At 36.4% G+C, this 27,784-nt stretch overlaps 1 protein-coding gene across 1 annotated transcript in view; it reads right to left on the reverse strand.

Moving 5' to 3' along the window:
* LOC134501707 (uncharacterized) overlaps window positions 1-27,784 on the reverse strand; it is a 62,556-nt gene that overhangs the window by 20,508 nt on the left and 14,264 nt on the right. Inside the window, exons 9-14 of the mRNA XM_063309595.1 lie at window positions 27,378-27,574; window positions 21,272-21,336; window positions 18,425-18,531; window positions 15,244-15,355; window positions 13,190-13,289; window positions 843-882 (exon numbers count right to left, since the gene is read on the reverse strand). Of these exons, the coding sequence (XP_063165665.1) occupies window positions 843-882; window positions 13,190-13,289; window positions 15,244-15,355; window positions 18,425-18,531; window positions 21,272-21,336; window positions 27,378-27,574 (621 nt within the window). The remainder of the gene's footprint in view (window positions 1-842; window positions 883-13,189; window positions 13,290-15,243; window positions 15,356-18,424; window positions 18,532-21,271; window positions 21,337-27,377; window positions 27,575-27,784) is intronic.

Genomic DNA, 27,784 nt, shown 5'->3' on the forward strand with positions numbered 1-27,784 from the left:
CACGTTTACACATTTACACTTCATTTCTGGGTTATAATGAAAAGCCCATGTTTTGTGCTGTGAAGAAATTCCTCAGCTTCATTCTCTTGGTGTGACAACATTTGCTGGCAAATTTCATTTCTTGGAGCTTTCATCTGTCATGAAACCCATCTTGCACATCTTCCAATATTGAAGAAAATCAGTAATGTGACTCACACATTCTTGGGAAATACCAAGCCTGTCAGCAATTTCCCTCTGAGTGATCCACTGAGTCTTCTTAATCAGATAATCAGCCTTTCTCATGGGAAACTCTTAGGTTGCTGCACAGGTTGTCCAATTTGTACTCAGTCACACAAATCAGCTCTTCCTGGTTCACCAGCTTTATTTTTTTTGTCCTAGCAATGCACAGTACTCACATCAACACAGTAAATACCATAAACAACCTATATTTGGCAGTCAATTGGAAGAATTCCTTCAGTGAATTGCTTAAAGCACACTGACCAGTACAAACTGCAGGCATCCATTACATGAACAATAGCAATACCTTTTCTCAAAGCAACTTCCCACCAACCTAGGTGAAAAAACAGATGCTGAAGCACATGTCAGAGCTTCTATCATATCAGTACTGCCATATATTGGCAATTTATAACATTGGAGGCATTACTTTTCATCTAAGCTTCATATATTGAAAACTCAGTTATTGCAATAAGCCTCCCCAGACAGAATTACAAATCATGGGTTGCATTCATCATCAACCTCCCTAGCCAGAAATCTGGAATTTAGATATCTCTGTAAAGAGATGCAAAAATTAGAACATCAGAACAGAGTAGTAATTACTATAATTCTCCTTTAAAAATACTTACACTTTTGGACGTCCTCCAATAATTCCAGTGAGTCCAGGTGCTAAAAACAAATAAAATGAAAAAGCAAGCAAATGAACATAAAAGCCAAAGACAGTTCACAAAGAATGACTATGTAATTTCCTGTGCTCAGGTGGAAATATACCCCAAAGCCATTTTATACTTTTGTAAAGAGCTAAAATTGAATTCTAAAACAATAATGCCATTTAATCAAATGTTAACAATTTAAGAACATCTAGGACAAATGGTAGTAGAAGAGAACTAACTATTCATTCAATAAAAATAAGAGCAGGAAAACTTTCCTCTGGTGGGAGGAGATGGGCAGTGACAAATCTGATGAATAAATAAATAAATAATTCGTAGTTGGAATAACATCCTTATGCTGGAATGCAATGTTTGCCTTTCACCAAACAATATTTTTCATTCAAGCCAAACTGTTCTATTTTGGTCTCATCCATCCACAGAACATTTTCCAATAGCCTTCTGACTTATCCACATCCACATGGTCTTTTGCAAACCGTAGATGGACAGCAATATTCATTTTGGAGAGTAGTAGCTTTCTCCTTGCAACCCTGACATTCACATCATTGTTACGCAATGTTCTCCTGATGGTGGTCTCCTGAACATGGAGATTCACCAATGCAAGAGAGGTCTTTAGTTCCTCAGACATTACCCTGGGCTTCTTTGAGACTTCCTAGAGTATTACACACCATAATCTTGGTATGATCTTGGTTGGCTGACCACTCCTGGGGAGGGTAGCAACGGTGTTGAATTGCCTCCATTTGTACATGATCTGCCTGATAACGGACTAGTGGAGTCCCAACACTTTGGAAATAGTTTTGTAACCTTTTCCAGCCTGGTAAGTATCAACAACTGTTTTTTGGAGTCCTCAGAAATCTCCTTTGTTTGAGCCATGATACACTTCCACATACTTGTATCATGAAGATCAGACTTTGATAGTGAATACCCAGAATTCTGTTCTTTAAATAAGGCAGGACCTTCCACACTCACACCTGATTATCATCCCATTGATTGAAACACCTGACTCTAATTTCCCCTTCAAATGAACTGATAATCCTAGAGGTTCACATACTTTTGCTACACACAAATATGTAGCTTTGGATCATTTTTCTCAAAGAATAAATGAAAAAGTATAATATTTTTGACTCATTTAACTGGGTTCTCTTTATCTAGTTTTAGGCCTTGCATGGACAACATATCACATTTGAGGTCATATTTATGCAGAAATATTGTAAATTCAAAATGGTTCACAAACTTTTAAGCCCCACTATATATGTGTATGTGTGGCTGGCTGGCTGGCTGGCGAGAGCAATTTGGAAGCATATGGCTGAAGGATTCTACCAAGCCATCCCCACAAGGACATATGTGCTGCTATAAGGGAATAGTTTTGTAATGCCCCAGCAAAACAGCAGAGGAGAAGGCATCCAGGCTGGCCAAAGGAAAGGCCCAGCAACATTTCAAAATTGCTGGAATGTACTCATTTGAAAAGACCCCAAGAACTGTGAAGCTGAAACCAGACTTATATTTATTTGAAGAGCTGTGTGTCCCAGATAAACTGCCTGAGGATACTTCTGGCATTTACAAAGCTCTCCAGTTCTAGGGAGTCAAGTTTGCCAACAACATTTTTTTGACAGGTTCACTTAAAGTGGTCTCTAAGCGCACTGGGGCAGACCCACTGAGGGGAAAAAAAAACACTTTAACCAAGGGTTAAAAAGATAGTACCAAATTCTACTATCCATGTAGACCAAGCCAGTCTCTAAATGTAAAACAGCATTCTTAATATATCTTGGAACTGCAAGGATAGCTCTAATAAACTTAGACCAAACAGCTTCAAAGTACAGATTTAGACACTGTAGAGAAGCTGAGAAATGGCTTTGGCTATGAAGATCTTTCAAGCTGCGGGTATAAAATGAACCCCTTTCAAACGGAAAAATCTCAAGATAGCTGATATCTATTACAATATATGTGAAAAAATACAAGCCAGAGCAATGTCGATATAACATCTTCCCCATCAACTCCTCCCCACAATTCCCAAAAGGCTTCTCCCTAATAACTGTTGAAAATCACAGAGGCAAAGCTGGGTTACAGTCATGCTTTTCAGCAGTATCAGAGGACTTTTTGGAGGTGGGAATGGCATTTTTAGCCACACGTTCATTTTGCAAGCTTTGTTCTGCCACTTTTTTTAAAAAATGAAAACTTTATGTGACAGAGACTATTTCCCAGTTCCACAAAACACAAAAGCACTAATAACAGCCAAAAGATTGTCTAAGGAGCCTTTACTTAAAAACACAAAAAATAAAAGTGGGTTAAAAAGCAACAATTGATTCCTAGAAATAAGAAGGTAGGCAATTTGAGCAAGAGAGCCCTAGGAACTACCACTTCCTCTTATTTCCAGCAAATCTATTGTAGGGTATTTCAATGTACCAGGAAAAGTTAAAAGACTGATAGAGATGAGGGAAAGATGGGCTAATGAGCAGGAAATGCCTTTTTTGATATAGGAATGTGGGTAATGAGAATTACTTGATTACAAAAATGAGGATGGTATTTAGAACTAACGCCAAGATAATGGGATAAGAGGTCCAGAAGATAAAAGTGTATGTCGGAAAATATTCCTTGTTTCTTGACAAAGCTCCAGCCGTTGAAGTTATTACAATCTGAATTTTTAGTTGACAAGCATTTAAAATCAAATGTTCTACATCCATTACAATTTTGTGCATTATATACAAAACACTTTACTTGCAGAGGTCAGTTATAATTGCTTTAGCCATTTCTGCCCAACTGAGAGATAAGAAATCTTTTAGGATTATGTACTCAAACATGAATGAGGACTGATCTGTCTATTAAACTTAGGACATCTGTTGAAGAAACATCCAACACACTTGTCATCATTCATAATATTTACATATACTCAGGACTTTAAAATCTCAAACTGTCTTAACCAGCTGTCATCATAGTGTCAACCTCCGGTCAATTAGATGTCAAATAAGGGTTAGCACATTAGTTTTGCTTTAGAAATAACTACTGGATAGAATAGTTATTAAAATGTTCTTTGTTTATGGTGTAGAAATTTTAACCATCAGATCTGATTATTTTCAATATGAAAAAGAAATGACAAGGAAAGTATTAATTAATAATAGGAGGAGACTGAGCTTTTTTAGTCAATTTAATATAAACTATTCAGTCATTCCTAGTGGAGTACAAATATAGAAAACTAGAAAAGATGATTAGGGTATGTCAAATAAGTAACCAATATGGAGTTTCTTGAGGCACAGAAGCAGCTGATTATTACAATTTTCTGTTTCTTGATAAAAATATTAATTCAGAACTTTATTTAAATTAAAATTGGAACATTTATATTCTTTGTTGTCTCTAAAGAGATATTCAAGAATATTTACAAGAAATAAAACTTTAAAAAACTTTTTTTTTAATCTTACAACATGATAAAGTACAATATATTATAGTTTGGAGAACTGTTGGTTTTCTTTTTCTGTTCAGGTCAATGTCCTGAGGACAATCCTTCAACTAAAATGAAATAATGATAACTGTCCTGACTCCTTACTCATGACAATAACAATGCATAACATGATCAGGAAAAAGGAATACCCTTGAGGAACAATAGGAAGAGCCACTACCTAACCAACAGTCACATAAAAGAAACCTGATTCCGGGGCAGAACTGTAACTTGAGAAAATGTCTCAGACAAGACCCCCCACTAAGTTCTCACAAAGATAAAGGGAGAAAGGAGGGAAGCGCATTCAGACTTGCAAGATTCTGTTTCCATAACTTTATAATAAAAGTAGTATTGGCCTGCATCTAACAAGTGACCCCTGGTATGCATTGGACCTTTGATGACTTGAGACAAGTCCATGGTTGGTTGGTTTTTCATTTAAATTTATATGCCGCCAAACTCCAAGTGGGCAATTCACAAATAAAAACATTAAAAACAAGAAAAAACATACAAAAATGAAGAATAAAATATGGCAAGTATTACAAAAAACTAGACAGGAACAAAAAAACCTGAACCCACATAACCCAAAGAGGGCTTCACTCACCCTTGCAAAGGCCTGAGCAAAGAGCCAGGTCTTCAACACCAGCAAGGTGGGGGCTGACTGGATCTCAAGGGAATCTTATTCCAGAGGGCAGGTGCTGCTACAAAGAAGGTTTCTGAGGTCCCAATAGATGGCATTGTTTAACTGAAGGAACCCAGAGCCATGGAGACCCCCAAACTCCTGAGCAACCCTGAAGTCAGTGTTGCCTGGTGGCAAATTAAAATCCCCAAAGTCTAACAGCCAGAGCCATGACATTATCTTAGGCTGAGATATCTAGGAAGAGTTTTGTACATGCGTATTAACTTGTTAACCCTTTATTTCTTAATCAATGAAATTCCTTTACATTGACCAATTTTAGATTGAAGAAGTTATTGAAGTATTCTGTTAACTTGACCCTTCTAGATGTGAGGAATGATGGAATGTTGTTTTTGCAATGGAAGAAAGCTTGCTTTCCCAGTAAATTGTAAAACTAAGCTTGCTTTTTCAGTAAATAGTTTTGTAAAACTAAGACATGTAGTGCAGAGGATGTGGGATGTGGTTGGGTGAACAGGAGACTGTTTCCCTACCTTGACACGTGTAAAGGAAATAAGATGCTTAACCAATGATGAAAATATGCTCAAAACCAGTTCTAGCGAACTTTGTGGTCAGACAAGACCCTGACCTACTTGCTCCAAGGGGGTTAGCTGCCTTATAAGGGAAAAAGTAAATAAGGGACTGGGGGAGGTAGAAAGTGAGGAATGGGAGATATAAACAGAGGCGGGACTTCCTACAGTATTTTAGGCGTTTCGGATAGGCTGTTAACTCCTAAGTACCTATCCAATGGGGAACAGGAGGAGGGCTTCTAACGGCTGGGATAGGGAATAAAACTGCATGCTTTGTGTAAAGGTGTGTGCCTACTTTGCTAGCTACCTGTCCTTGCAAGAACGTATCAATAAAGTTTGCTTCTGCTGCTTCTCAAGACCTTGTCAAATTTATTCTGTGAGTTGCATTTCTCACATAGATCAGATAAGATATAGATGGTAGTGCATACTATTACAGAAATATTTGCTGTTGTTTAATTGGTCCGATTCTAATGAATAAATAAGCCAAAATCTGATCTTTTACCAGACCAAATTGCAGCAATCTCAGAAAAAAAAATGGCCAAATTTTGGTTTATTTATTTTACAGTTTGCCCAAAAGTGATTGAATTAACCCAATTAGCTTGCTAGCTAATTTTGTGGCCTGTACCTATTATTGTTTGCAAAATAGTTTGTTCATCTTAAGTAGGTAGTTTCCGTACTTTTAATGTCTCATTTTTTCTCATGTGCTGGCCTATGGCCATATTAATAAAATGCCATCTAAGTTTCTTATGTGCTTTTTACAAGGTTCAGCTAAAGTTGCAGCTCACTTTTAACTTTCAGGCTTCTACATTTAAAGCAGGAAGTGGGAATTTTTGGCCATCCAGATGCTGCTGACCTAACAAGTCCCTTGAGTCTCAGCCAGATGGCCGGTACTAAGTAATGTTTGAGGGTCAGACTCCTTCCAGCATCGAAAAGGCCAGACATTTATTTTTGAATGCGTGTGTTCCTTACCTACGTCTGCAGCTACAGTTTTAAAAATGCCTAGCTGATTCAAACACAAATGAAAGCTGAATCATCTTTTCTTATGGTTGCCTTCTTTTCTTGATCTCTGGGCTGCTTCTCTAGACATTCCTGACTATAAGAAGTTGACTTTTGCCACACCATGACTAAACAGGAAAGCATGAAATAATGAGTTTGGGAGAAATTGTGCAACATTAAGTTAAACTGAACTGCCATGAACGGATGGGTTGAAACAAGATGAAAGACAGAAAAACCAGCTACTGTAGGTCATTTGGAGACCTAAGAAAAAATGAGAATGCTGATTGTTTGGTATCTGTTTAAAAAAAGGGCTGTAGCCCATGAAAGCTTATTACTTTTAATAACATTTGTTAGTCTCTAAAGGGGCTACCAGACAACTCCTGATTTTTGGCTACCATAAAATAAGATGGTTCTCCTTTTGGCCACCAAAAAAATAACATGGCTAGCTGATTTCTCATGTTTATAGTGTAACCATGCTTTTGGCTTTCAGTTAATACTTTTAAAAACCTTTAATTATACGTACGCATGGTCTAGGAATGGAATTTAGTAAACAATATTTTTGCAGATATGCAGCATAAGGAAATATATTTTAAATATAAAAAAAGCTCCTAAAAGCAAATACTATCAGTAACAAATGTCAAGAGGGTACAGCTGTCTTATCTTAGTAATAGTTAAAATCATATAGATAAAAAAATCCCTTTAATTTGCTGTTTAGTAGAAAATAAATTGTCAATTAGACACTATGACCACACACTGACCTTTCTTCTGTAAACACAAGTTAAAATCAACGATGTATTCATCCTCTGTAGACGCAATGACTGACTAATTTATTTATATGCCTACATTAGCTACTGTATTCTGTGCGTTTCTAAGCAGTATAATTAGTTAACTGGAAGTAAATGTAATGCAAATTAAGATCTGCATTCCAAAAGTGTTTAATTTTTCCTGTCTGATTATCATAATTTCCACAATTGTAAATGGTCAGTAGATACTGCTATTTATGACAAGGTTCAGTCAAAACAAATAATGCAACAGGATTTCCAAAAACCATTTTGCTTTCAAAATATAAGGTTCCTGAATTTTAACTGACTGCTTTACACAATGCAGATTTTCAAAAGAAATATTGAAAGTGTATATGCTTTCTAAAACATGAGATTTAAAATAAAAAATTCCCTTTTAACCAAATTAAGTTTCTAATACTACTCATTTTTTACTCAGTCTCTCTTTTCCTTAACTGAGAAATGTTTAACTTATTTATTTATTTATTTATCGAATTTTTATCACTACCCATCTCCCCCACATGGGAGACTGTGGGCGGTTCACAATAAAAACAATTAAAATTTCAATAAAATCATAAATACAACCAATAATCAGTCAGCATAAAATGCAATAAAATCCAAGCCGTGGCAAATCTAATTCAAACCATAAGGGAATAAAACCAGTTCCTGCAGAACTAGGGAATCAACCAGCCCCAAGAATGGCTCTTCCCTTCCCTATTCCAGGCAAGGCAACAAAACCAGGTCTTCAGCTGTTTTCTGACGTCCAGGAGGGAGGGGGCTAACCTCAGTTTTGGGGGAAGCATGTTCCAAAGGGCGGGAGCTGTTGCAGAAAGGGCCGCCTCCTGGACCCCGCCAGATGGAATTCTCTTACAGATGGGGTCTGCGACATGCCCTCTCTGCAAGATTGGGTGGAATGGGCTGATGTAATGGGGGTGAGACGGTCCCATAGGTAACCTGGACTCATGCCATGTAGGGCCTTAAAGGTGATAACCAACACCTCGAATTGGACCCGGAAGCAAACTGGCAACCAATGCAACTCGCGCAGTAAAGGTGTTACGTGTGCTGATCTTGGAGCATTCATCATTGTTCGCGCAGCCACCTTTTGAACCAACTGAAGCTTCTGGATACTCCTCAAGGGTAGCCCCATGCAGAGCACATTGCAGTAGTCTATATGGGAGATGACCAGGGCATGAGTGATCATTCGAAGGGCCTCTCGCTCCAGGAAGGGGCGTAACTGGCGCACAACATGAAGTTGTGCAAAGGCCCTTCTGGCCATGACTGCCACCTGCTCTTCAAGCAGGAGTCGTGAGTCCAAGAGGATGGACTTAATGTTCTAAATTTCTAGTAGTTCCAACAATAAAATGAATTCATATGCTAAGGAAATGAAGATGGACTGATCAAATTATCATATCATATCATATCATATTATATTATGTATCTTGACTTTCTGATAGGTCCATAAATATTTTACTTGTTACATTATTACATTTATTACATTAAAATCCTTAGTAACTTTTATTCAGATCCCAGACTACTACAGACATTTATATGGCATAAAAAGAGGGACAGCATGAAAAGTACAACTTCGATTACTGTCCCACCCAAAAGAAACCTTCCCAGAGGCATGAACCTAAGACAGAGCAAAGATGGTTGACAGTAGAAAAACATGAGGCAACAACTTGACAGAAGCCATAAGAAGGAAGGAAGGAAGGAAGGAAGGAAGGAAGGAAGGAAGGAAGGAAGGAAGGCAGGCAGGCAGGCAGGCAGGCAGGCAGGCAGGCAGGCAGGCAGGCAGGCAGGCAGGCAGGCAACATAACTAGTAATAAAATGAGTAGGATTTTATAGCTCTATACAACATTGTTTGAAAAAAACTGTAATATAGAGGCATACCTCATTTTATTGCGCTTTGCTTTATTGTGCTTCTCAGATATTGCATTTTATTTTACTAATTGAAGATCTGTGGCAACCCTGCGTCGAGCAAATCTATCAGTGCCATTTTTCCAACAGATTAGCATTTTTTAACAATAAGGTATTTTTTAATCAAGCTATGTACGTTGGTTTTTTTTAGACATAATGCTATTGCACACTTAATACACTACAGTATAGTGTAAACCTAACTTTTATATGCACTGAGAAACCAAAAACTTCATGTGACTTGCTTTATTGTGATATTTGCTTTATTGCAATATCTCTGAAGTATAATAGTAATTCCTATAAATAGTAATTAAAAAGAGATAGTACAGTGATCAGACCAATGAGAAAGTATACTATCAAGTCTGAAAGTCTATGAGGTACTGTGTCATATCTGAGTGTATACAATAAATGTGGGTAACTAAATATTATAATAAACTTTAAAATAAACCATCACTATGAACATTGAATGCAGTCTCATGCAATTTGATGTAATTGGATCAAATGTGTAAAGAAAGTTTCCTTCGTAACTGTGTGAATAGTGATTGAATGAATCCTCAAACAACTCAGTTAATTTTCCTCTTATACCCCAAGGCCTATGAGACATACTACCTCAATAGATCACATGCACATACAATATCTTCATAAATCATGCTTTTGGTTAATTGAAAAAACAGAGGACAGATAGATATGCACAAGGAAGAATCATGCTATATAATAAGTTATGGGTAAAAGTAAAGACTGCTTCTAAAGCCCTATATGGAAAGGGACATACCACATGTACAAGCTGGTTTTAGAGAAGACTGAGAAACATGAGACATTTTTGCTGATGCACACTGGGTAACTGAGAAAGCCAAAGAATATAAAAAAGAAATCAATATATGCTTCACATCATAGAAAGGCCTTTGTGTCGATCATGTCAAGCTATATAATGTGCTTAGAAAAATGGGAATCCCAGAACATCTCACTGACCTATACACAGGTCTTGAGAGCCACAGTCAAGAGTACAGTCCTAACATAGTGAAATGATTGGCAGCAGGGTGACAAAGGAGTGAGACAAAGCTGTATTTTATTCCCTTATTTACTCAAATAATATGCTGAATATATACTGAGGGAAGATGGACTAGAAGATGAGCATCATTTTAGAGGAAGAAGCATCAATATCCTGTGCTACGCTGATAACAGTACTCTGATAGTTGAAAATGCAAATGATCTGCAAGCTCTAGTAATGAAAGTCAAGGAGCATAATGAAAAAAAAATAAGACTAAGATTAAATGGAAAGAAGACAAAAATGACCAGCTAATGACAACAGGTAAAGCAACCAGCCTTAGAATTGACAGTGAAGGGCTGGATCGCTACTGCCTTTTAGGATTGACAGTAAAGAAATCAGCAGTAAAAACAAACAAACCACAAATTAGCACTTGGTACAGTAGCAGTGAAGACCTTGGAAAAGATATTCAGATGCCATGATATGTTTACAGTATATCTACAGTGATTAGAATCAGGTAGGCAATATTTTCCCTGTGACACTCTAGGAAGTGATAGTTGGACTTTGAAGAAACATAATAGAAAGACTATTGCTTTTAAATTTTGGTGTTCAGGAGACTCCTGAAAAATACTATGGATAGTTAAGAAAACAAAGAAATAGATTATAAAACAAATTAGTCCAGAGGTCTTACTCAAGACACAAATGACCAGGCTCAAATTATCATACTTTGGACACATTGTGGGAAGATCTAGCTCTCTGGAGAAGTCCATAATGCTGGGAAAGGTGGAAGGAAAGAGGACAACCAACAGCAAGGTAGATGGATTCAATTACATTGGCAATGGATGCACCCTTGGAAGACCTGAAAGACCAGGTTGGAGACAGATTGCTCTGGAGAAAATCAATCTATGTGATCGCTAAAAGTAACACTGACTTGATGGAACATAATCAATCAATCAGTCAATCAAAAACTTCTCAAGTTCAACTCCTGGAGTCTTTATGGACAAAATCATGTAGTTGTCTTGTTGAAAATACAGAAGCTTCTTCTGATTCCAGTTTAGCCTATAGCCCTAGAATTTATTATTCTCCCAAGTACTAACCCTTTCCCTTCTCCTTTGTCATGAGTGCCGTTGAGCTGAAGACATCAGTGCAATGGCACACATGACAATAACGAGGAAGCAGGGGAAGGGGCTCAAGATAAGCAGCCATCAGCTCACAAAGAAGAAAGAAGAAGATACAAAGGCTAAGCGGATCGCGAGGCACACCCAAGCTGTTAGCACTAGCGCAACGGAGATCGCCCAGCTGACAGCAATCACCGGATGAATAAGGAAACCGATGATGGGCGATCCCGGAGCACCAGCGGGGCCTCGCAACCCCTCACCTACCGGCAAGACAGCATGTTGGACAAAGGGGGGATGACGTAACCCTGAGTGAGGGGGCGCTGACCGGCGCGGGGTATTTAAACCCCGCACCGGCGCGCTCCTGTCACTCTCAGCTTTTTTCTACAACTGGCACTACGCGATGAATAAAACAGAGCCTGCTTCAACTGAACCAGTGTCTGTGCTTTACTCGGCGGTAGGCAGTGCATGACATCCTTTCTCATGCAGCTAGCCTTTTATAATAACATCTGCCAGTTGAATTACTAGGGTTTTCATTGGTCCTGTCCAGTACAGGGTGGGGAGGAACCTAATTTCTTGTCCATTCTCAGGCACTTTCAACCACTATTTTTCTTGACTGCCGCTGCTCCAAGGTGGCTTCTTCTGCCTATTGATATAATTGGTGCTGCTGTGGTCAGGTTGAAGAGGTTTGGAGTTCCTGCTTACCCTTCTACCAGCTATTGCTACACCTGGCTGGTGCTGGATCCCTTGTTGGCCTCCACTGCTTCTACCAATCACTCAGAAGTTGTTCAGCTTCTTATACTTTGTCCCCATACATGCACATCTTCCCACTTAGCTTCTCTTGTCTGCCCCCACTGTGCTCCTGGTCCAAATCACTACCAGCTTCTTGGCTCTTCCAGGCTGAAAGTTCCACTACCACCACTGAGGACTCCAGGACCTCCTCTGTGACAACTCTGCAACTGCTGGCATTAGTGCTAGGTAACTCTGTGAGGGGAGGAGGGGAGGGAAGACTGTCTACCTCCTTGTACATCTCCTTCTTCTCCTGGCTCAAGTCACCCAGGATTTTTAGCCTGTGTTCTACTGCTTACTGATTCTCTGCAGTCCTGGTCACAGCTATTGCTATCATTGCAGAGCAGGGGGGCTGGTAGTGATGGTGTCATCATTTCCTCCCCAGGTTCCCTTTCACAGTCTGGAGCTCATCAGCATCCTCCTGGCACACACACTCTCACACACGCTCTTCTCTGCTGCCACACCACCAAATAAAAACACCAATCAACCTTTACTGAGACAGCCATGTCTCTTTTTTAAAGGGACTGGCTCCTTTTCTTCAGTAGGATGGGGCCCTTAAATGGTTCAGGTGAGAGGAAGGGTGCAACACTTTTCATCACCCTGCAGCTGTCCTTGCACATGTTTGGATTTACATGCAAGCTAAGCCAAAACACAGAGTCACCATTCTGATCCACCTGTAAAGTGTGGGGCACACTAACCAAAACCATGTTTTCCATTAATCTTTTTAACTTTGATATTTTTCAGAACAAATTCTTCTAAATTATTTATAAGTGCAAGCATTTGTTTAGCTAACAATTCCCTAAATTGTTTCTGAGTTTTGAATACAGATATGAAATCCCATTTGAGAGTTAGACATCGTTTTCATTAATGAAATTAACAGTGCATAAATCTGCCAGGGAAACATCACATAAGAATTTTTTTAAAATCTTCTGAAAATTTTATGCCCATCTATAAAAACTCCCCTTTATTTTTTTAATCAAAGGCCCACACATTTTCTCAGCTTAATTAGAAGTCAGTTATAAAGTACAATAGCAAAAGAAAAAAGCAAATTTGATGAATTTGAGTTGTCAAGTAGGAAGAGTAAGAAATTAAAGATGTACCCATTCCTGTTCCAGCTGCAGCAATCTCTCTGGAAAAGATTTCTACTGCTTCTTTCTGCTTATGAAATACAGCAAGCCAAATAACACCTTCTCGGGGACCCTGTTTTCAAATATTAGAAGAGAAAAAATACAGGATAATAGAACAAACAACAGTAATTTGTTTACTATGCAATTCTTTTAAGACTGAAAAGCAGAATCTAAAACGTGAATCAGAAATCATAAGCCGCAGTAACTTAAGCTATATACCATACAGTACTTCCTGAAACCTTAATAAGAAATTGTCATTAATTTGTAAAATTGATTGCTATTACTGAACTTTATGTTAAATAAAGATATTAAAAGTAATGACCTAGCAATAGAAATAGCATATAGAAGTAGTCCTCAGTTAATGAAGGCAGCTGGGACCAGAATTTCTGTTACTAAGTGGCACAGTCATAAAGTGCGATGTTACATGACTGTGCTGGTTAGCAACAGAAATTCTGGCACTTCCAGCTGCCGTCATTAAGTGAATCACTGTGGGTTGTTAAGCAAAGATGCCATGTGGTTGCCATTGGGACCTCCTGCCAGCTTCCCCATTGACTTTGCTTGTAGGAAGCCAGCAAAGAAGGTCACAAATCACGATCATGTGACCGTGGGAAGCTGCTACGTCATAATCACGAGCTGTGTGCCAAGCAGCTGTTGACGACCATGTGACCATAGGGATGCTGCAACGGCCAGAACTTCGAGAACCGGTCATAAGTACCACTTGTTCAGTGCTGTCGCAAGTTTATACAGTTGCTGAACAAGCAGTCACTAAGTGGTCATTAAGCAAGGACCACTTGTGTACCAAATGACCTTTAGACTGCCAATCAAAAAGTATGGCTTGTATGGTTTATATAAATATTAACTATGATTTCTAAGATGTCAATGCTGATAAACATAAAGTTGTTTAAATTTTACATCCAAAGCTAAACATAGCAATAATGAACAATTGCAAAATACAATTGCAAAAAACAATTGCACAATATACAAAAAACTTTACTGTATATTGTGCAATATACAATAAAGGTTTCTCTCTTAAGCTTAATACTTAGTACTAAGGTCTCCACTGTATTGTTACTTATTATTATTTATACATATTAAATAAAAAAGAAGAAACAAAATAAACAAGAAAAAGAAAATGTTTTAAAAAATAATTTAAAAATGCTATTTGGTTTCTAACTTCCCCCTTTTTGTGCCTCTACCAATTTGCAGTGTTTATAAACATTTAAGCCCCCTTAGAAGCCATACTGTAAATGTTTATATTTGCCATGCTGCATAATAAATTGGAACCATTCTGGCTTGAATTCTGTTAAATTTGATTGCATTATATTTTGAAATGGAAAGCACACTACAAGGAAACAGTATTATATTTTTAATGTTATGTGATTTCATAAAGAATTTTACCAATTGAATTGAATTGAATTAAAAGAAAATTGTGAAGATAACAATAAAGATAAATTATGATGCTACTCACATACTTTCATTCTGCATAAAACCCATTATGATATTCAACCAGGTATTTTATTTATTTATCAACAATCTTTATATACTAGTCCCAGCAGTTTGTAATATAAAAATAATACATAAATAATTATAAAACATAAACAATAAAAACAAACACCCAATTCAGCATCGACAACTCATGGCAACAGCTCTTGTTTAAAATATTTCTATCCCAATTCTCCTACAACATTAGGCAGTTTAAACCTTTCTCCAAAAACAATGTACTCTGAAAACCTGTGACATATAAACAAAAATAAATTATCATTAATGAAAATGACCTTATACTTATTAATGCTTAGCCTCCAACTTGTATTTCTGTTCAGCTTCCTACCTGGGAATGGCAGATCAGAGCCCACAAACAAAAGGAGGATTCTCTGCAAATATTTATCTTTGTCTCCATTCACCCTTCCTATCTTTTTTCATGGAGGAGTTGAAATTATGGAGGAGAGTCAAAGGAAGTGGAAAAACTCAAAGGATGGAATCCTCTTGATTTCCTCTTAACCTATGAAGTCCCTCCATTTAATACTTACACCCTCTTTGTTCGGCTTTGCATGTGGTCCATATGTTTCTTCAGAACCTAAAATCTGTAGGTTAACTGCACTGTAGTCCTCGTATCCCAGCTGACGAAACATAATCCGTGTCCTGAAACAATTATACAATCTTTATTTGTTTGTTTTATTCTATTTTATTTGCATTTACAGTATTTGTATCCCACCTCATCTTATACCATAAAACTGGAACACATATAATAAAATTGTAAGTAAAAATATCAGCAAGAACCACTATAGTGTACTGATTAAAGGCACCAGGCTAAAAACTAGAGGACTGTGATGTCCAGTCCCGCCTCAGGCATGAAGTTAGCTGGGTGATTGGGCCAGTCACTCTCTTTCAGCCCTAGGAAGGTGGCAGTGGCAAACCACATCCTAAAAACTTGCCAGGAAAACTGCAGGAGTCAAAATCGACTTGAAGGGATCATAAATCAATCAATCTCCAATAAAAATATCAGTAAAAAACAAACCAACCTGCCTGAGAGGAACCATCAAGTAACCAATGAATTGTAATTAATGAACTGTTTCTGAAAAAGATTTTTGAATCAGCTAAATATCAATGCGTCGTTTTCTGAGGTATAAATGACACAGCATATCAGCAGATTTTTTCTTTAAATAAGTTTGCCATCTTTGTGGATTAGGCAGTAGGAAAGTGAGATTTAAAGGGGAAGATGGATGGAACAACTGGAGCACAGCCTACACATAATTTACAGCTTATCCCCTTCAGCTCCATTGTTTTCTTCTCACTTGAGTGAACCCAAGTGATTGGAACATGTCAAGCATCCCGCTATACATGAATATCTTCAGTCCTTTAAACTGTATCTCAGCTTATTTTTTTCAAAATGCAGATTAGCCATCTTCATGTATACTTTGTGAAAGAAAATTAAATTAAATTAATTAATTAATTAAATTCTTCATGGGCAAGTATTCGTATATGTCTGATCCCCAAAAGAGGTTATCATAAGAATTTGTTAAGAAAAATGCAAAAGAATCAAGAAAAAAGCTAAATATTCATAATTGAGTAGATCTAAAATATTTTGATTTTTTTTTTAAATTAATATTTGCCCCATTTTATTCCACTCATTGCTACACTCATTTTTTTTTAACTAGAGGAGAAATTTAAACATTTAATTATCCTTATATCCAAATCAGCATTTGTATGGGCAAAGATAACTTCTTAAAAACAAAAAAAATTAAGTGAGCAGAAGAAAGTAGGAGCTGCAGCAGGAAATCCCAGAAGAGTAGGTGAGATAAATTCTTCTAGTACTTTACATCCATGCTCTGCTCCTCTACCATTTGGACTACACAACTTGTTTGGCCTTGGTCAGTGCTAAGCCCCATGCAGGGAAGCAAGAATTACTGTATACATGTTCCAGTAAAGTATCTTTAATGCAATTTGGGGATAAATCAGAATCCTGCAAACTATAACAAAAATTTTCCTCTCATTTCCTTATTTATAGTGAGTTAATTAAAACAGAGTCTTTTTAAATGATCTAAAATGCTTCTTCCCAGGTTTCTTGCCACCTGTGCTGTGTTATAATGCCAGGATGGTATAATATAAAACAAAGATTACTCAAGATCACTCAAAGATCATGCAGCTTGACTCATAGCAGAGACCTACAGTAGCTGGTGGATGCAGGTGAACAATATGGGGCCAGTTTCTCTCAGCCCAATATTCTACAGTAGAACAAGCAAGGAGAGATGGGAAGAGGTGTGGTGTGGCCATTGCCCATAGGAACAGTCTCCATAAGAACTGAATACCTGTAAGAAAACTGATTTATTTGGAATGGCTTAGGAGTTCACAGCAGCCAAGAGAACTATGGGCCTATCCTAACTGGTCACATGGCCAATGCATGATGCCGTATCTACATGAAACTGCTGGGGGAGATATCAGAATATCTAAACTGGTATGGCGTGGCTCCTGGATGCTTACCTGCAGCCAGTAATGTGCTGGATGAGGTATAAGAGAATTGAAATAGAATCTGGACAAGATGGAGGTGCTTACTGTGAGGGGCTATAATTCTAGAGAGGTGGTAGATCTGCCTGTTCTGAATAGGATTACAGATTGGCAGTCTCTCTCTGATTTTCCAGATCAGGAGTACCTTCTATAACCTTTGGTTAATATGCCAAATGCATCCCTTCTGGAAGAAAATTACCATAAAATTATGGTGCATGAACTGGTAACATCGACAATAATAGCAATATGCTCTATTTGAGGCTGCCTTTGTACCTAGTCTGGAAACTTCAGCTGGTACAAACTCGGCAACCAGGCTGATTGTGGGAACAATACAAAGAGACTACATTACACCTATACTTAGGCACTGCATTGGCTGCTAATTCATTAAAGGCCTACATAGCTTATGATCAGTCTACCTGAGAGAATACCTCCATGTAGATATCATCTAAGGAGCTTCACCTACAGTTGTTGCAAACTCATCTAGTGGTGGTATGGGATAAAGCCTTTTCTGTTGCTGACTCTGCTCTTTAAATGGCAGAGCTGAGGGGCCTAACTCCTTAGATTTTTAAAAGACCCTTAAAATACTCTTTTTATCTAAGCTTTTACAGCTAATTTTAATTGTTAATTTTATTTATACATTTTATGTTTTAATTACTATTTTAAGTGTTTTTAAAGTCTTGATTTCAGATTTCATTTTTATTGTAAACTATCAGTGGAGATAAATAAATAATTAAAGAGTGACCAAATTTGGCTGTGTTTGTCCTTCACTGTCAAGTTTTTTTAAGTGTTACTGTGTTAATTTTTGGGGTCAAAGCAATTCCTCACAATTCGACCTTTTATTAACCATGGTTTGAAAAAAATGAGATGAAAAATGTTGGAATCCAATCCAAATCAGATTTTTACCTTCTTGCCCTAATTGCAGGGAAGAGTTGGCATTGTTCACAGGAAATCCAGGCACCCATTTATTCAGGATTTGAATACCATCAATTTCTGAAACCACTCTCTCTTTCAACAACATTTATCGATGGTGATGGGCAACAATGTATAATTTATACACAAAATAACCTGTTGGTAATACATTACTTGAAACACTAAGTGTATATGATAGTTTATCATTTAAAATAGTTACATTTTAGAATCCAAATAATAACTACTATTGTATTATAACTAATCAATTAGGAAATGTACTATGCATTAGATTTTAACCTTTCCAAAATACTTTCAGCAGTTCTTCTTCCTTTTTCTATTGCCCTTGGTCCTCCCACTGGGCAGCAAGCTGTAGCTCTGAATCCATCAAAGTAAGTGGCATTTACCTGTGGAAACAGTTGCAAAGGATTTACCAATAATTAAACAATCTCTGATTAGAAATATAAAAATTCAATTCTGTAGTTATGAAATTTATTCTGCTTTTTTTTTTAGTTGTTCAAAAGTTTATCAAGTAAAGTGCATTCAGAGATGGTCGCTTTGAGCATCACAAACAGGGGAGCTGCCCAGAGTCACCTGGAGTCAGCCAGAAGCATAATTGAATAAATAAATAAAAATATTAAAAATATAATTCATGTTTTAATCTCTAATGTTAAAAATGGATTTCATCTATATATTAAAAATAAAAAGTAGTGATCAGAGTTAATCAAACTTTGTTTAAATTTGGTAAGAATACCATAACCAGTTTTATCAGCTATAGTAAAGTTTAATCACATATTTAATTTTTAAAATAATTCCCCATTATTTGGTTCTATCCAGACTAGTTAAACAACTGAAATAAAGGATTCAACTCAAGTAGAACATGGCAAAAGTTGATAAGCCTGGTTTATCACGACAAAAATAAGACTATCACCATCCTCAGCATTGTGTGTTCTCACCTCTACCATGAGGGTGAGGAATATCAGAGGTTTTTAAGTTTAAGATTAAACTGTCACTGATTTCATCTATTGTTTAAAATTACAGCTAATTAAAACAAGAGCAAAATCATTGCTCCTTCTCAATTATAGGCAAACTAGAAAAATACAGGGGGGAAGGGAAATTGGAAAAGCCCAGTGAGGAAAATAGGCTATTTTTTTCTTGAACTGAGAAAGCCAACTACTCATACAGTCTTTCTCAGCTGCGGTTCCAGAGAACTCTTGGGTTCTGCAAGACATGACCAGGGGTTCTACAAGAGATCATGATTAGAAGTCTGCTACTTTCTTGTTCTTGTATCATAATGTGTATAATATTATTGTAACTGCCATGTCTATATTTGAACCGAATCATGTCACTCGGGGGTAGATGGGTGGTCATAAATTTGATAGATAGATAGATAGATAGATAGATAAATAAATAAATAACGTTTTTTCAAAGTCTTGAATAAAGTTGGGTCATAGGCTATATTTTTACTCATATTGCTTAGGCTTATAGTTTTTAATAACTTTATTATTCAATATGTCAATACATTTTCTTGGTATAAAGAGCATTAATTAAAATAAATTTACAAACTTTTCTTTAAAAATCACAAGGCCTACCTTTAGAAAAATTAAAATGCCATTTTGGTCTAAGTTAGTTATTTAACAGCAATCTATTATGTTTGCCTTGTAAGTTAAATTTTAAAAACTTAAAGAAATTAATTTCAAGAAAGTGAAGCCAAGCACAACCACCTTTTTTTTCAACAAGTGGGGGCTAAAAAGTCATTTTTAGTTTTAAATAAGGAAAAAAAACACTATTGCACATAAAATACCTCATTAGCATCTTGTAGAGTAGAACTTTGTGATGAAACTTTTAGGCCTACTTGGTAAGGTAAGAAAATACAATCAAGTAGGAATTTTTTTAAAACAGGAAAAACTGGTTTCTTCTACCTACACTACTGACTTGCATTAGAGCTGATATCCACAGAAAGAGTAGGTTAATTAAGTTGGCCAAAATAAACAGATCCATAAAAGAATATCACTCTCTACTCAAAAGTGCACTGACAATTATTACTGGGATTATTATATCCAGAAGTTACTGATTACATTAAAGTACATGATCTATAGATACAACCATTTTTACACAGGCATTCCCTGAGACCTGAAAAATTACTTCAAGGATTTCTCCAGGGTAAAAAGCTTATGAAAGACTGCGATAATATGATTTGTTTGGTTTGGACTTAATATTTTGCATAAATTGTTCAACAGTCCTTGGCTAAAGCATATCATGGTTTAGCAGAATGTGTCAATGCAGACATTAAAAAGTACTTAAAATGATGTAAAAATGGACAGTGTATCTCTGTTAAAGAACTATCAAAACAATGTAACATGCATAGATTTAAATGTGCGTATAATATCCAGAAAAAGAGTCACTGTGGTAGAACTTGAAAAAAAATTAAACTATTAAATAATCTAGGTTAAAATCTCCATATAGACAGGAGTAAATGTAGTACCAATGTGTAGCCTAATTTTAGAATGTGATATAGTTTTCATAGTGAAATATTACATATAGTGTTAATAGAATTCAGATTCAAATAGTAATAGTCTGCCTTGTTACAGTAGTAACAATTAAGTATTATTAATAGAATCATTGCAAATTATGTTGTCAGTATTCCAGATGGTTAAAAACAAAACCTATGCTTATTTAAGGAACTGAATAAAGAGCTTATTATTCATGTAAAACGAACCTTCATAGAATTCAAGAGCTAAGCCCTTTATGTTCAATAACCACAAATGCAGGGGCAACCACAGGGGAGGGTCAAAGGAGTAACTGTGGTCATGTGACTGAAGCTCCGCCCATTTTTAATGTTTAGGAACAGGGCTTTGATTGCAAACACACACTCTGCCAATGGCCCCACACATATACTGACATTCACAAAGGATTCTGCTACTTCACAAATATTTCATTTATTCTCATAAGAGTTCAATACAGATTGCATTGCTCTGTTAATGAAAAGTTATTTTATATTCTATATGACAATATCTTTCTTGACTTTGAAGTGAGAAGTACAATTGTTTTTATGTGATTAAAATTACACTTGAAAGTTTCGTATCATTATAATATTATCTTCAAACGAATTCTATTTTATATAACTGTAAAGCAATGAAAAAGAACCTTGTAAAATGGTGAAGGAGGCAATCCTTTAGCTCCCTGAACTTTCACTGTACCACCGTCAATGCCTAAAAATAATGTTTAAGAATTCAGGATTATTTATAATTAAATGAAAAAAAAATCAAATCAAATTCTTTATTTACAATCAGAGATCAGCAATAGATATAACCAGATAAAATAACATAGTGAAAAGAGAAGGAAAGAGAGAGGATTGGATGACTTCAAATACCAGTCTGAAGTCAGCTCACTTTCTTAGAGATCCAGAAGTATGCTAGACATAGGCTTCGAGGAACTTGCAAGCTATTTATTCACCCTCAGGGCCAGGCACAACATTTTTCCATCCCTACTATTATCGGGCAGGTATGCAAACATTCCTCTAGATCAGCGCACTTGCTCTTGTGACTTGGAGGAAATCGAGACAATTCAACATGTCCTTCCTTATTGTAACTTTTATAAGGAACTTTGAAAGAACATCATAACCTCTTTACTAAGTTCTCCTGGGGGAATGGTTTTCATACCCACCTTTTACTTTCTAACTCAGACTGTGAAACCACCTACACAGTAGCCAAATTTATTGTTGCAGCAATAATGAGGCAACAACTAACATCAAACCATTAAATTAATATGAACAAGTTATGCACTCTAACTGCTTGGTGCTGACAATAATGAAATTAAATAAATTACAAATATGTTTTATGTATCCATAATATTCACAGATAATAAGAACAAATGAGACTTGACATATGTATGAGGGATAGTTCTATATGTGGGGTTTAGTCATGAATCGAACCTCTACTCTTCCAGAATTTTGATCCAATCTATAAATTATCAGAAAGTGCTGTGCCAGATGTTAGCCCCTAAAGTTATCCTTCTGAAAATGTCAGGTCTCTTGTAGATACTGTATGTGCCAACAGTTCTCCATCTTTTCCTTTATGCAGCCCACTTCATCATGAATGAAAGCTTTTGAGACCACCACATAAGCCACTGGTCATAAACATAGCAGCTGTGAGCAATATCATTCACAAGAACACCAGACACCCATGGAATTACAACATTAAATCAAAGTTTGTTTATTCTTGTACATATACTTCTATACCCAATTGGGCAGCATACAATAGTACAATTAAAGGAATAAATAAACAGCAACCAAAATAAACAAATCCAAACCTAGGCAAAGCAAATAGCAGCTCAGATAAAGAGTAGTCTAGTCACCATAAAATCACATAACTGTAAAATCAAACACCAAACACATATTCAAACAAAATAGTCTTCATGGCCCTGCAGAAGTTCAGTGAAGAGGGCATCAGGCATACCTCCATGGCAAGATTTCCAGTGTGGAGGCCATCATAAAGAAGGACTGCCTCAGCTCCATGTCCCTTTGACTTCTTATAGTGATTGGACTCAGAAAGGATTCTCTTCCAAACACAATATTCACACAGTCCTTTTTAACAAGATTTTTTGAGATAAAAGAGGTAGTAGTACACCAATACCAGCAAGTGAACTTTCAATATAGAACCAATATATATCAGTGTACATTAAGGCAGAAACTCAGGGTCCCTTTCTCTCAGCCATATGGTGCACCTGAAGAGAACAGCAGTCTTCACTACTAACAGGAAAGTCTACAGCTGGTATTTACCTAAGTATTATTTGAATCTTTACCAGCCTGATAACCAGGGTTGATGCATAGCTGGGTATCATCAGGCTACTGATGACACCTTACCCCAAATCAGCAGATAACTTCACACAGCTGCTTCATATAAATGCTAAACAACGAGGACTATCCACCAGAATGATCAGTGCTATTTTCATTCTATACTCAAGCCTGAATCCAATTTGGGTCCTAAGGGTCCCAATTTAGGACCAAAGGGTCCTAAATAATCCACTTAATCAAGAATACGTTGTACCCAATTCTCTACCACCATCTCCAAAAAGGGAAAGCTGGAGACAGAGCAGAAATTGTCTCAAATGGCCAAACTCAGAGATGACTTCCTCAGGAAAGGATGCATTCCTGCCTCTTTCAAGGCCAATGGCATCTTGAAGTCTTAAAAAGGCAGACTTGGCATCAGCTTTTGATGTTCTAGTTATTTCCAGACTAGACTATCACAATGCGCTCTGTGTAGAGCAATCTTAAAAATAACTTTGAGAGCCAGTTTGGTCTAGTGGTTAAGACAATGGGCTAGAAACCAGGAGACTGAGAGTTCTAGTCCCACCTTAGGCATGTAAGCTGGCTGGGTGACCTTGGGCCAGTCACACTCTCTCAGCCCAACTCACCTCACAGGGTTGCTGTTGTGGGGAAAATAGGAGGAGGAAGGAGCATTAGGTATGTTCGCTGCCTTGAGTTATTTATAAAAATAATAAAGTCAGGATAGAAAATAAATAAATAAATAAAATGATAAATAAACTTATAAACTGTTGGTTTTGCTTCTTCAGATTTATCAATCCATTCTTTTCCTAGTGCTGGTTAATGTAAATAGGTGATAAATATACTGAAATGATTCATATTCTTGTAGATGCCTACTTTTTATCATGCCTTACTTGAAAGCTAGCTAGTCTTACCAGATAAGATGTCCTAGTATGATTATTTTCTGATTGGTATTGTTGTCATTGCCTGAGGCTGATTTTGTAGGGATTGTTTGGGATGCCTTAGATTTCGTATCAACCAAAGCTGTTAAAAATACAAACCTATTCCTATATCTGCTTTCAAAGACCCTGATAATTGAGTTTTTGTGTCTTTGGTTAATTGATATAATAGCATTTTTGCTCTACTTCAGAAACTACGAAGGTACATGGTAAGCTGTGTTATTTATGTTATGTATATTTGATGGGTTTTGAGTGATACTATCTTGAAAACTTTTCTGAGTTCTGGAAAAAATTAAAATTTAAGGTGAACTTTAAAGTTATTGCCAAGATATGTTTCTTTTTCATGGTTTCTGATTTAAATGGAAACGGGCAAAAGAAATGGAAGAATAAGGTACTAAAGCAGGAATGATAATTGTGCTGAAGCAGCACTTGACATTAGATTTCCTGTATAATAGCCTGACCATAGTATTTTACATGATTCAACATCATCTGGTGACAGTAGTCTGAGAGAACTATCCTGAGTACTGAATATCAAAACAATCCTGGTTGATTATCACGGTGGAGTTGAGCTGTCATTTATTATCACCGACAGTTTTGGTAGATGGAGTGCTCATTTTAAAGAGCAGGATTAAAAAATCAGTTCTGTTCACATGGATCAGCTGCATTTTAGAAAGGTACTTAGGAATAATTGTATGGTTAATATGAATTGGAAGTGTATAAAAATACACACTTCTCAAACACTAAAAACAAAAAGAAGTGGTTCATTTACAGGAAAAATGGATTGATGGAAGCAAGTTAGTCCAATATTACTTATGGCTAAGAAAGTGAGTTCCTATATACAGATATCACCATGTCTTCTTATTTATTTATTGTTTAATATATTTATATACCATTTCCCATTACTACAAATATCAAAGTACTTTATAATAAGATTAAAACTATAAAATACAAATCATAGATCGGGTAAACCTGTATTTACTAAACTAAGAGAACACAGTATTCCAGTTGGTCCTTACACTATTTTGAACAGTATTTTTAATGTCATTAAAATTATTTAACATTTTGAAAATATTTTACACTTGGGCATGCATCATTTTAATGCCAGTATCTACTCTGAATAGAATATAAAGAATATAATAGAATATAAATTCACACTTCCATTTAGTCACATGAACTTACTGAAATTTAGTTTTAAGTACAGTAGATACATTTGCAGTGCAATTGTACTCTTAGCCTTCTATATAGCTCAAATATGCCTTTAAAAACAAACAAGTTAATAGAATTTTGGTTCCAGTTATATTATAAAATGAATTGCTCCTGAAATACTAAAAAGAACCTCACTAAAGTCACTCAAATGCTTTATCTAATCCTGCCATATGAACTATTTAGTAAAGTAAACAATTAAAGTAGAAAGGCCTGCAGTCCTTTTTCTGGTGTTCATGTCACAACACTTATATCTAAAGATATTTCAGAAATCTGTCTATTCCCCATCTGTTAAATTTCTAGCAGAATAACTAACTGAAAGTTCATGTGAAAGTTCATCTGGAGTTCAAATGTGTCATACTGGGCCACTTACAAGCTAGAAGTTCACTTGAAGGTTAAAATATTTTAATTATTTTTTAAAATACACTGTTTAAATTCAGCTACTACTTAATGAGGCAATTTTGAGCAAGCAAAGCACATTCTGAGAACCCTTTTAGGTCAGTTTTATGTTCTTTGAATCCTTGCCCAACCGGACTGGTATCTCGCAAGGAGCATATTGAAATTGGCCTACTTAACATCCTTGATGCTTTACCAGCTGAGGGCAGAGTACATCCCAGCAAAACCTTAAGTTTATTCAGTTATTCTGTGTATATCTTGCCTCTCTGCCCTGATGAGCACATGATGGAGGTAACAAGTTTTAAAACAGCATACAAAAGATTAAAAACTTAAATCTATTAATAATTAAAGGTTTGGCAAAATTATGTGTCAGGTTTTTTAATTCAGAAATGTAGGCAAAAGTTAGTGACTTTGTAATCCTAACGCAGTACAGAATGCAAATAAATAATTAGCAATAGTTACTAGGTTGACAGATTTTTTATATCAATTTCTATCTATGTCAGGAAGTAATACAGCTCTGGTTTATTTCCTTTTATGAAACTCCATCCCCGCTGTCATTTCGAATATATACTGCTTGGTGTCGCTCAGCCGGCACTGGAGACCTGCTTTTTCTAGATCTTATCCTCCTGATCCTGCAGAAGCCATTATCATCTCTCTCCATTCCCATGTATTAAGTTACTGTACATTAGAAGTCATGATACTTCATTTAAAATACACAAACAATATTGGTATAATTCAGATGCTGCATATTTCTGATACATAGTTATGAATGTATTGCATGTCTGTTTATTTGATGTTCAGAAGGTAACAGCATTTTGCTGACCTTGGCTGCTTTCAGAAAGCTAAGCAGAAATGTAGCTGGTAAGCACTTTGGTGGAAGACCAGGAAATCCCAGGGCTATGCTAGGGAATAGATAAAATGTCCCAGAAGAAGGAATAGCAAACGATTTCTATATTGTTCCCAAATAATATAACACAGTTCATAGTCACCAAGAATTCAGGTCAATTGGGGGGGGGGGGCTTTATTTAAGTTTTTATTTAACATTAACATGGTTTTTTCTCCTCCTTCCATTCCCTTTTCCATTTGCATTGCATTATTCAGATTAAATACATACTTGCAAGATCTAGCTTTTACCAATAATATAAAAAATGCAAATAGAAAAATTTCAAGGAAAGGTTTAAAAAATAAACCAGGAGCCAAGGAGAACAAGGTACCTATGATTTAAGGCTGATTTCCGAAGTGTCCTTAGCAAGTCATAACGATGTCAAAATAACAATATGTGCATCATGACATCATTGTGTGCAAATAGCAAAATTAGGTCATGATGTCTGACACAACTATGTAAATAACATCATTTAACCTCCTTTGTCCACCTCCCACCCCATGGATGTCCATGCCCAAGTTCTCTTCTTTTGTTCTTCAAATGTTACATGAACCATCCCTCACAGCAAACACAAGTTTTCCCATCACTCCTTTTCTGGCCCACTTTTCACATTGTTTGCTTAAAGTCCTATTTATAATACCTGATTTAACACACACACATTTACATGGTTCTGTTGAAAAGAAAAAAGCTCCAAGATGCAAGAGTGTCACAGTCACTCACTCCACCAATCAGCACTGTGCATTTTCTTCTGCATCAAAACTTGCAGAAAGTAGTTACTCAGACCAGTGTTTCTCGACTTTAGCGACTGGCTGGGGAATTCTGGGAGTTGTAGTCCACACATTTTAAATTTGCTAAGGTTGAAAAACACTGCTCCAGACAATGGGAAAACTATGACTGAATGAGCTTTTCAGGGAAGTCTGATTCCCGTTATTGCATTCACAGACACTTAAAAGCATCCTTTTTTTCAAACAACAATAAAACTATGCAAAAAAAACCCCACCCTTATTTCCCTAGAATAAGAATAATCCAATATCAGCAGACACTGACCTGCAATTTCAGTAAGAGAGACTTGAGAGAAATCACATGTAACATCTGGTAAGAGATATTCCTTAGGATTATCAATTTCATATACCAACTGTTCTGCCACAGTGCCAAAAGTCACCAGGCCCCCTGTGTTGGGTGCTTTGGATACAATAAAACTTCCATCAGAAGAAGATTCTACTATGGGGAAACCGATGTTATGCCTAAAAGTTGAAAATATTAAAATTTAATGATATAAAAGGTATGCAAATAATATGCAATTATGTGATTAAAAAACAATATATCACAAACTATCAAGATATATACCAGTTGGTTTAAAAAATCCAAGAAAAATCCTTTCAGCTTCTTAAAATATTCTGAGAGACACCACATGATCAACTGAATAAACCAATTAGATATAGAAAAGAGACAAA

The sequence above is a fragment of the Candoia aspera genome, chromosome 8 (assembly GCF_035149785.1).
Source record: "Candoia aspera isolate rCanAsp1 chromosome 8, rCanAsp1.hap2, whole genome shotgun sequence".
NCBI classification, from domain to species: Eukaryota; Metazoa; Chordata; class Lepidosauria; order Squamata; family Boidae; genus Candoia; species Candoia aspera.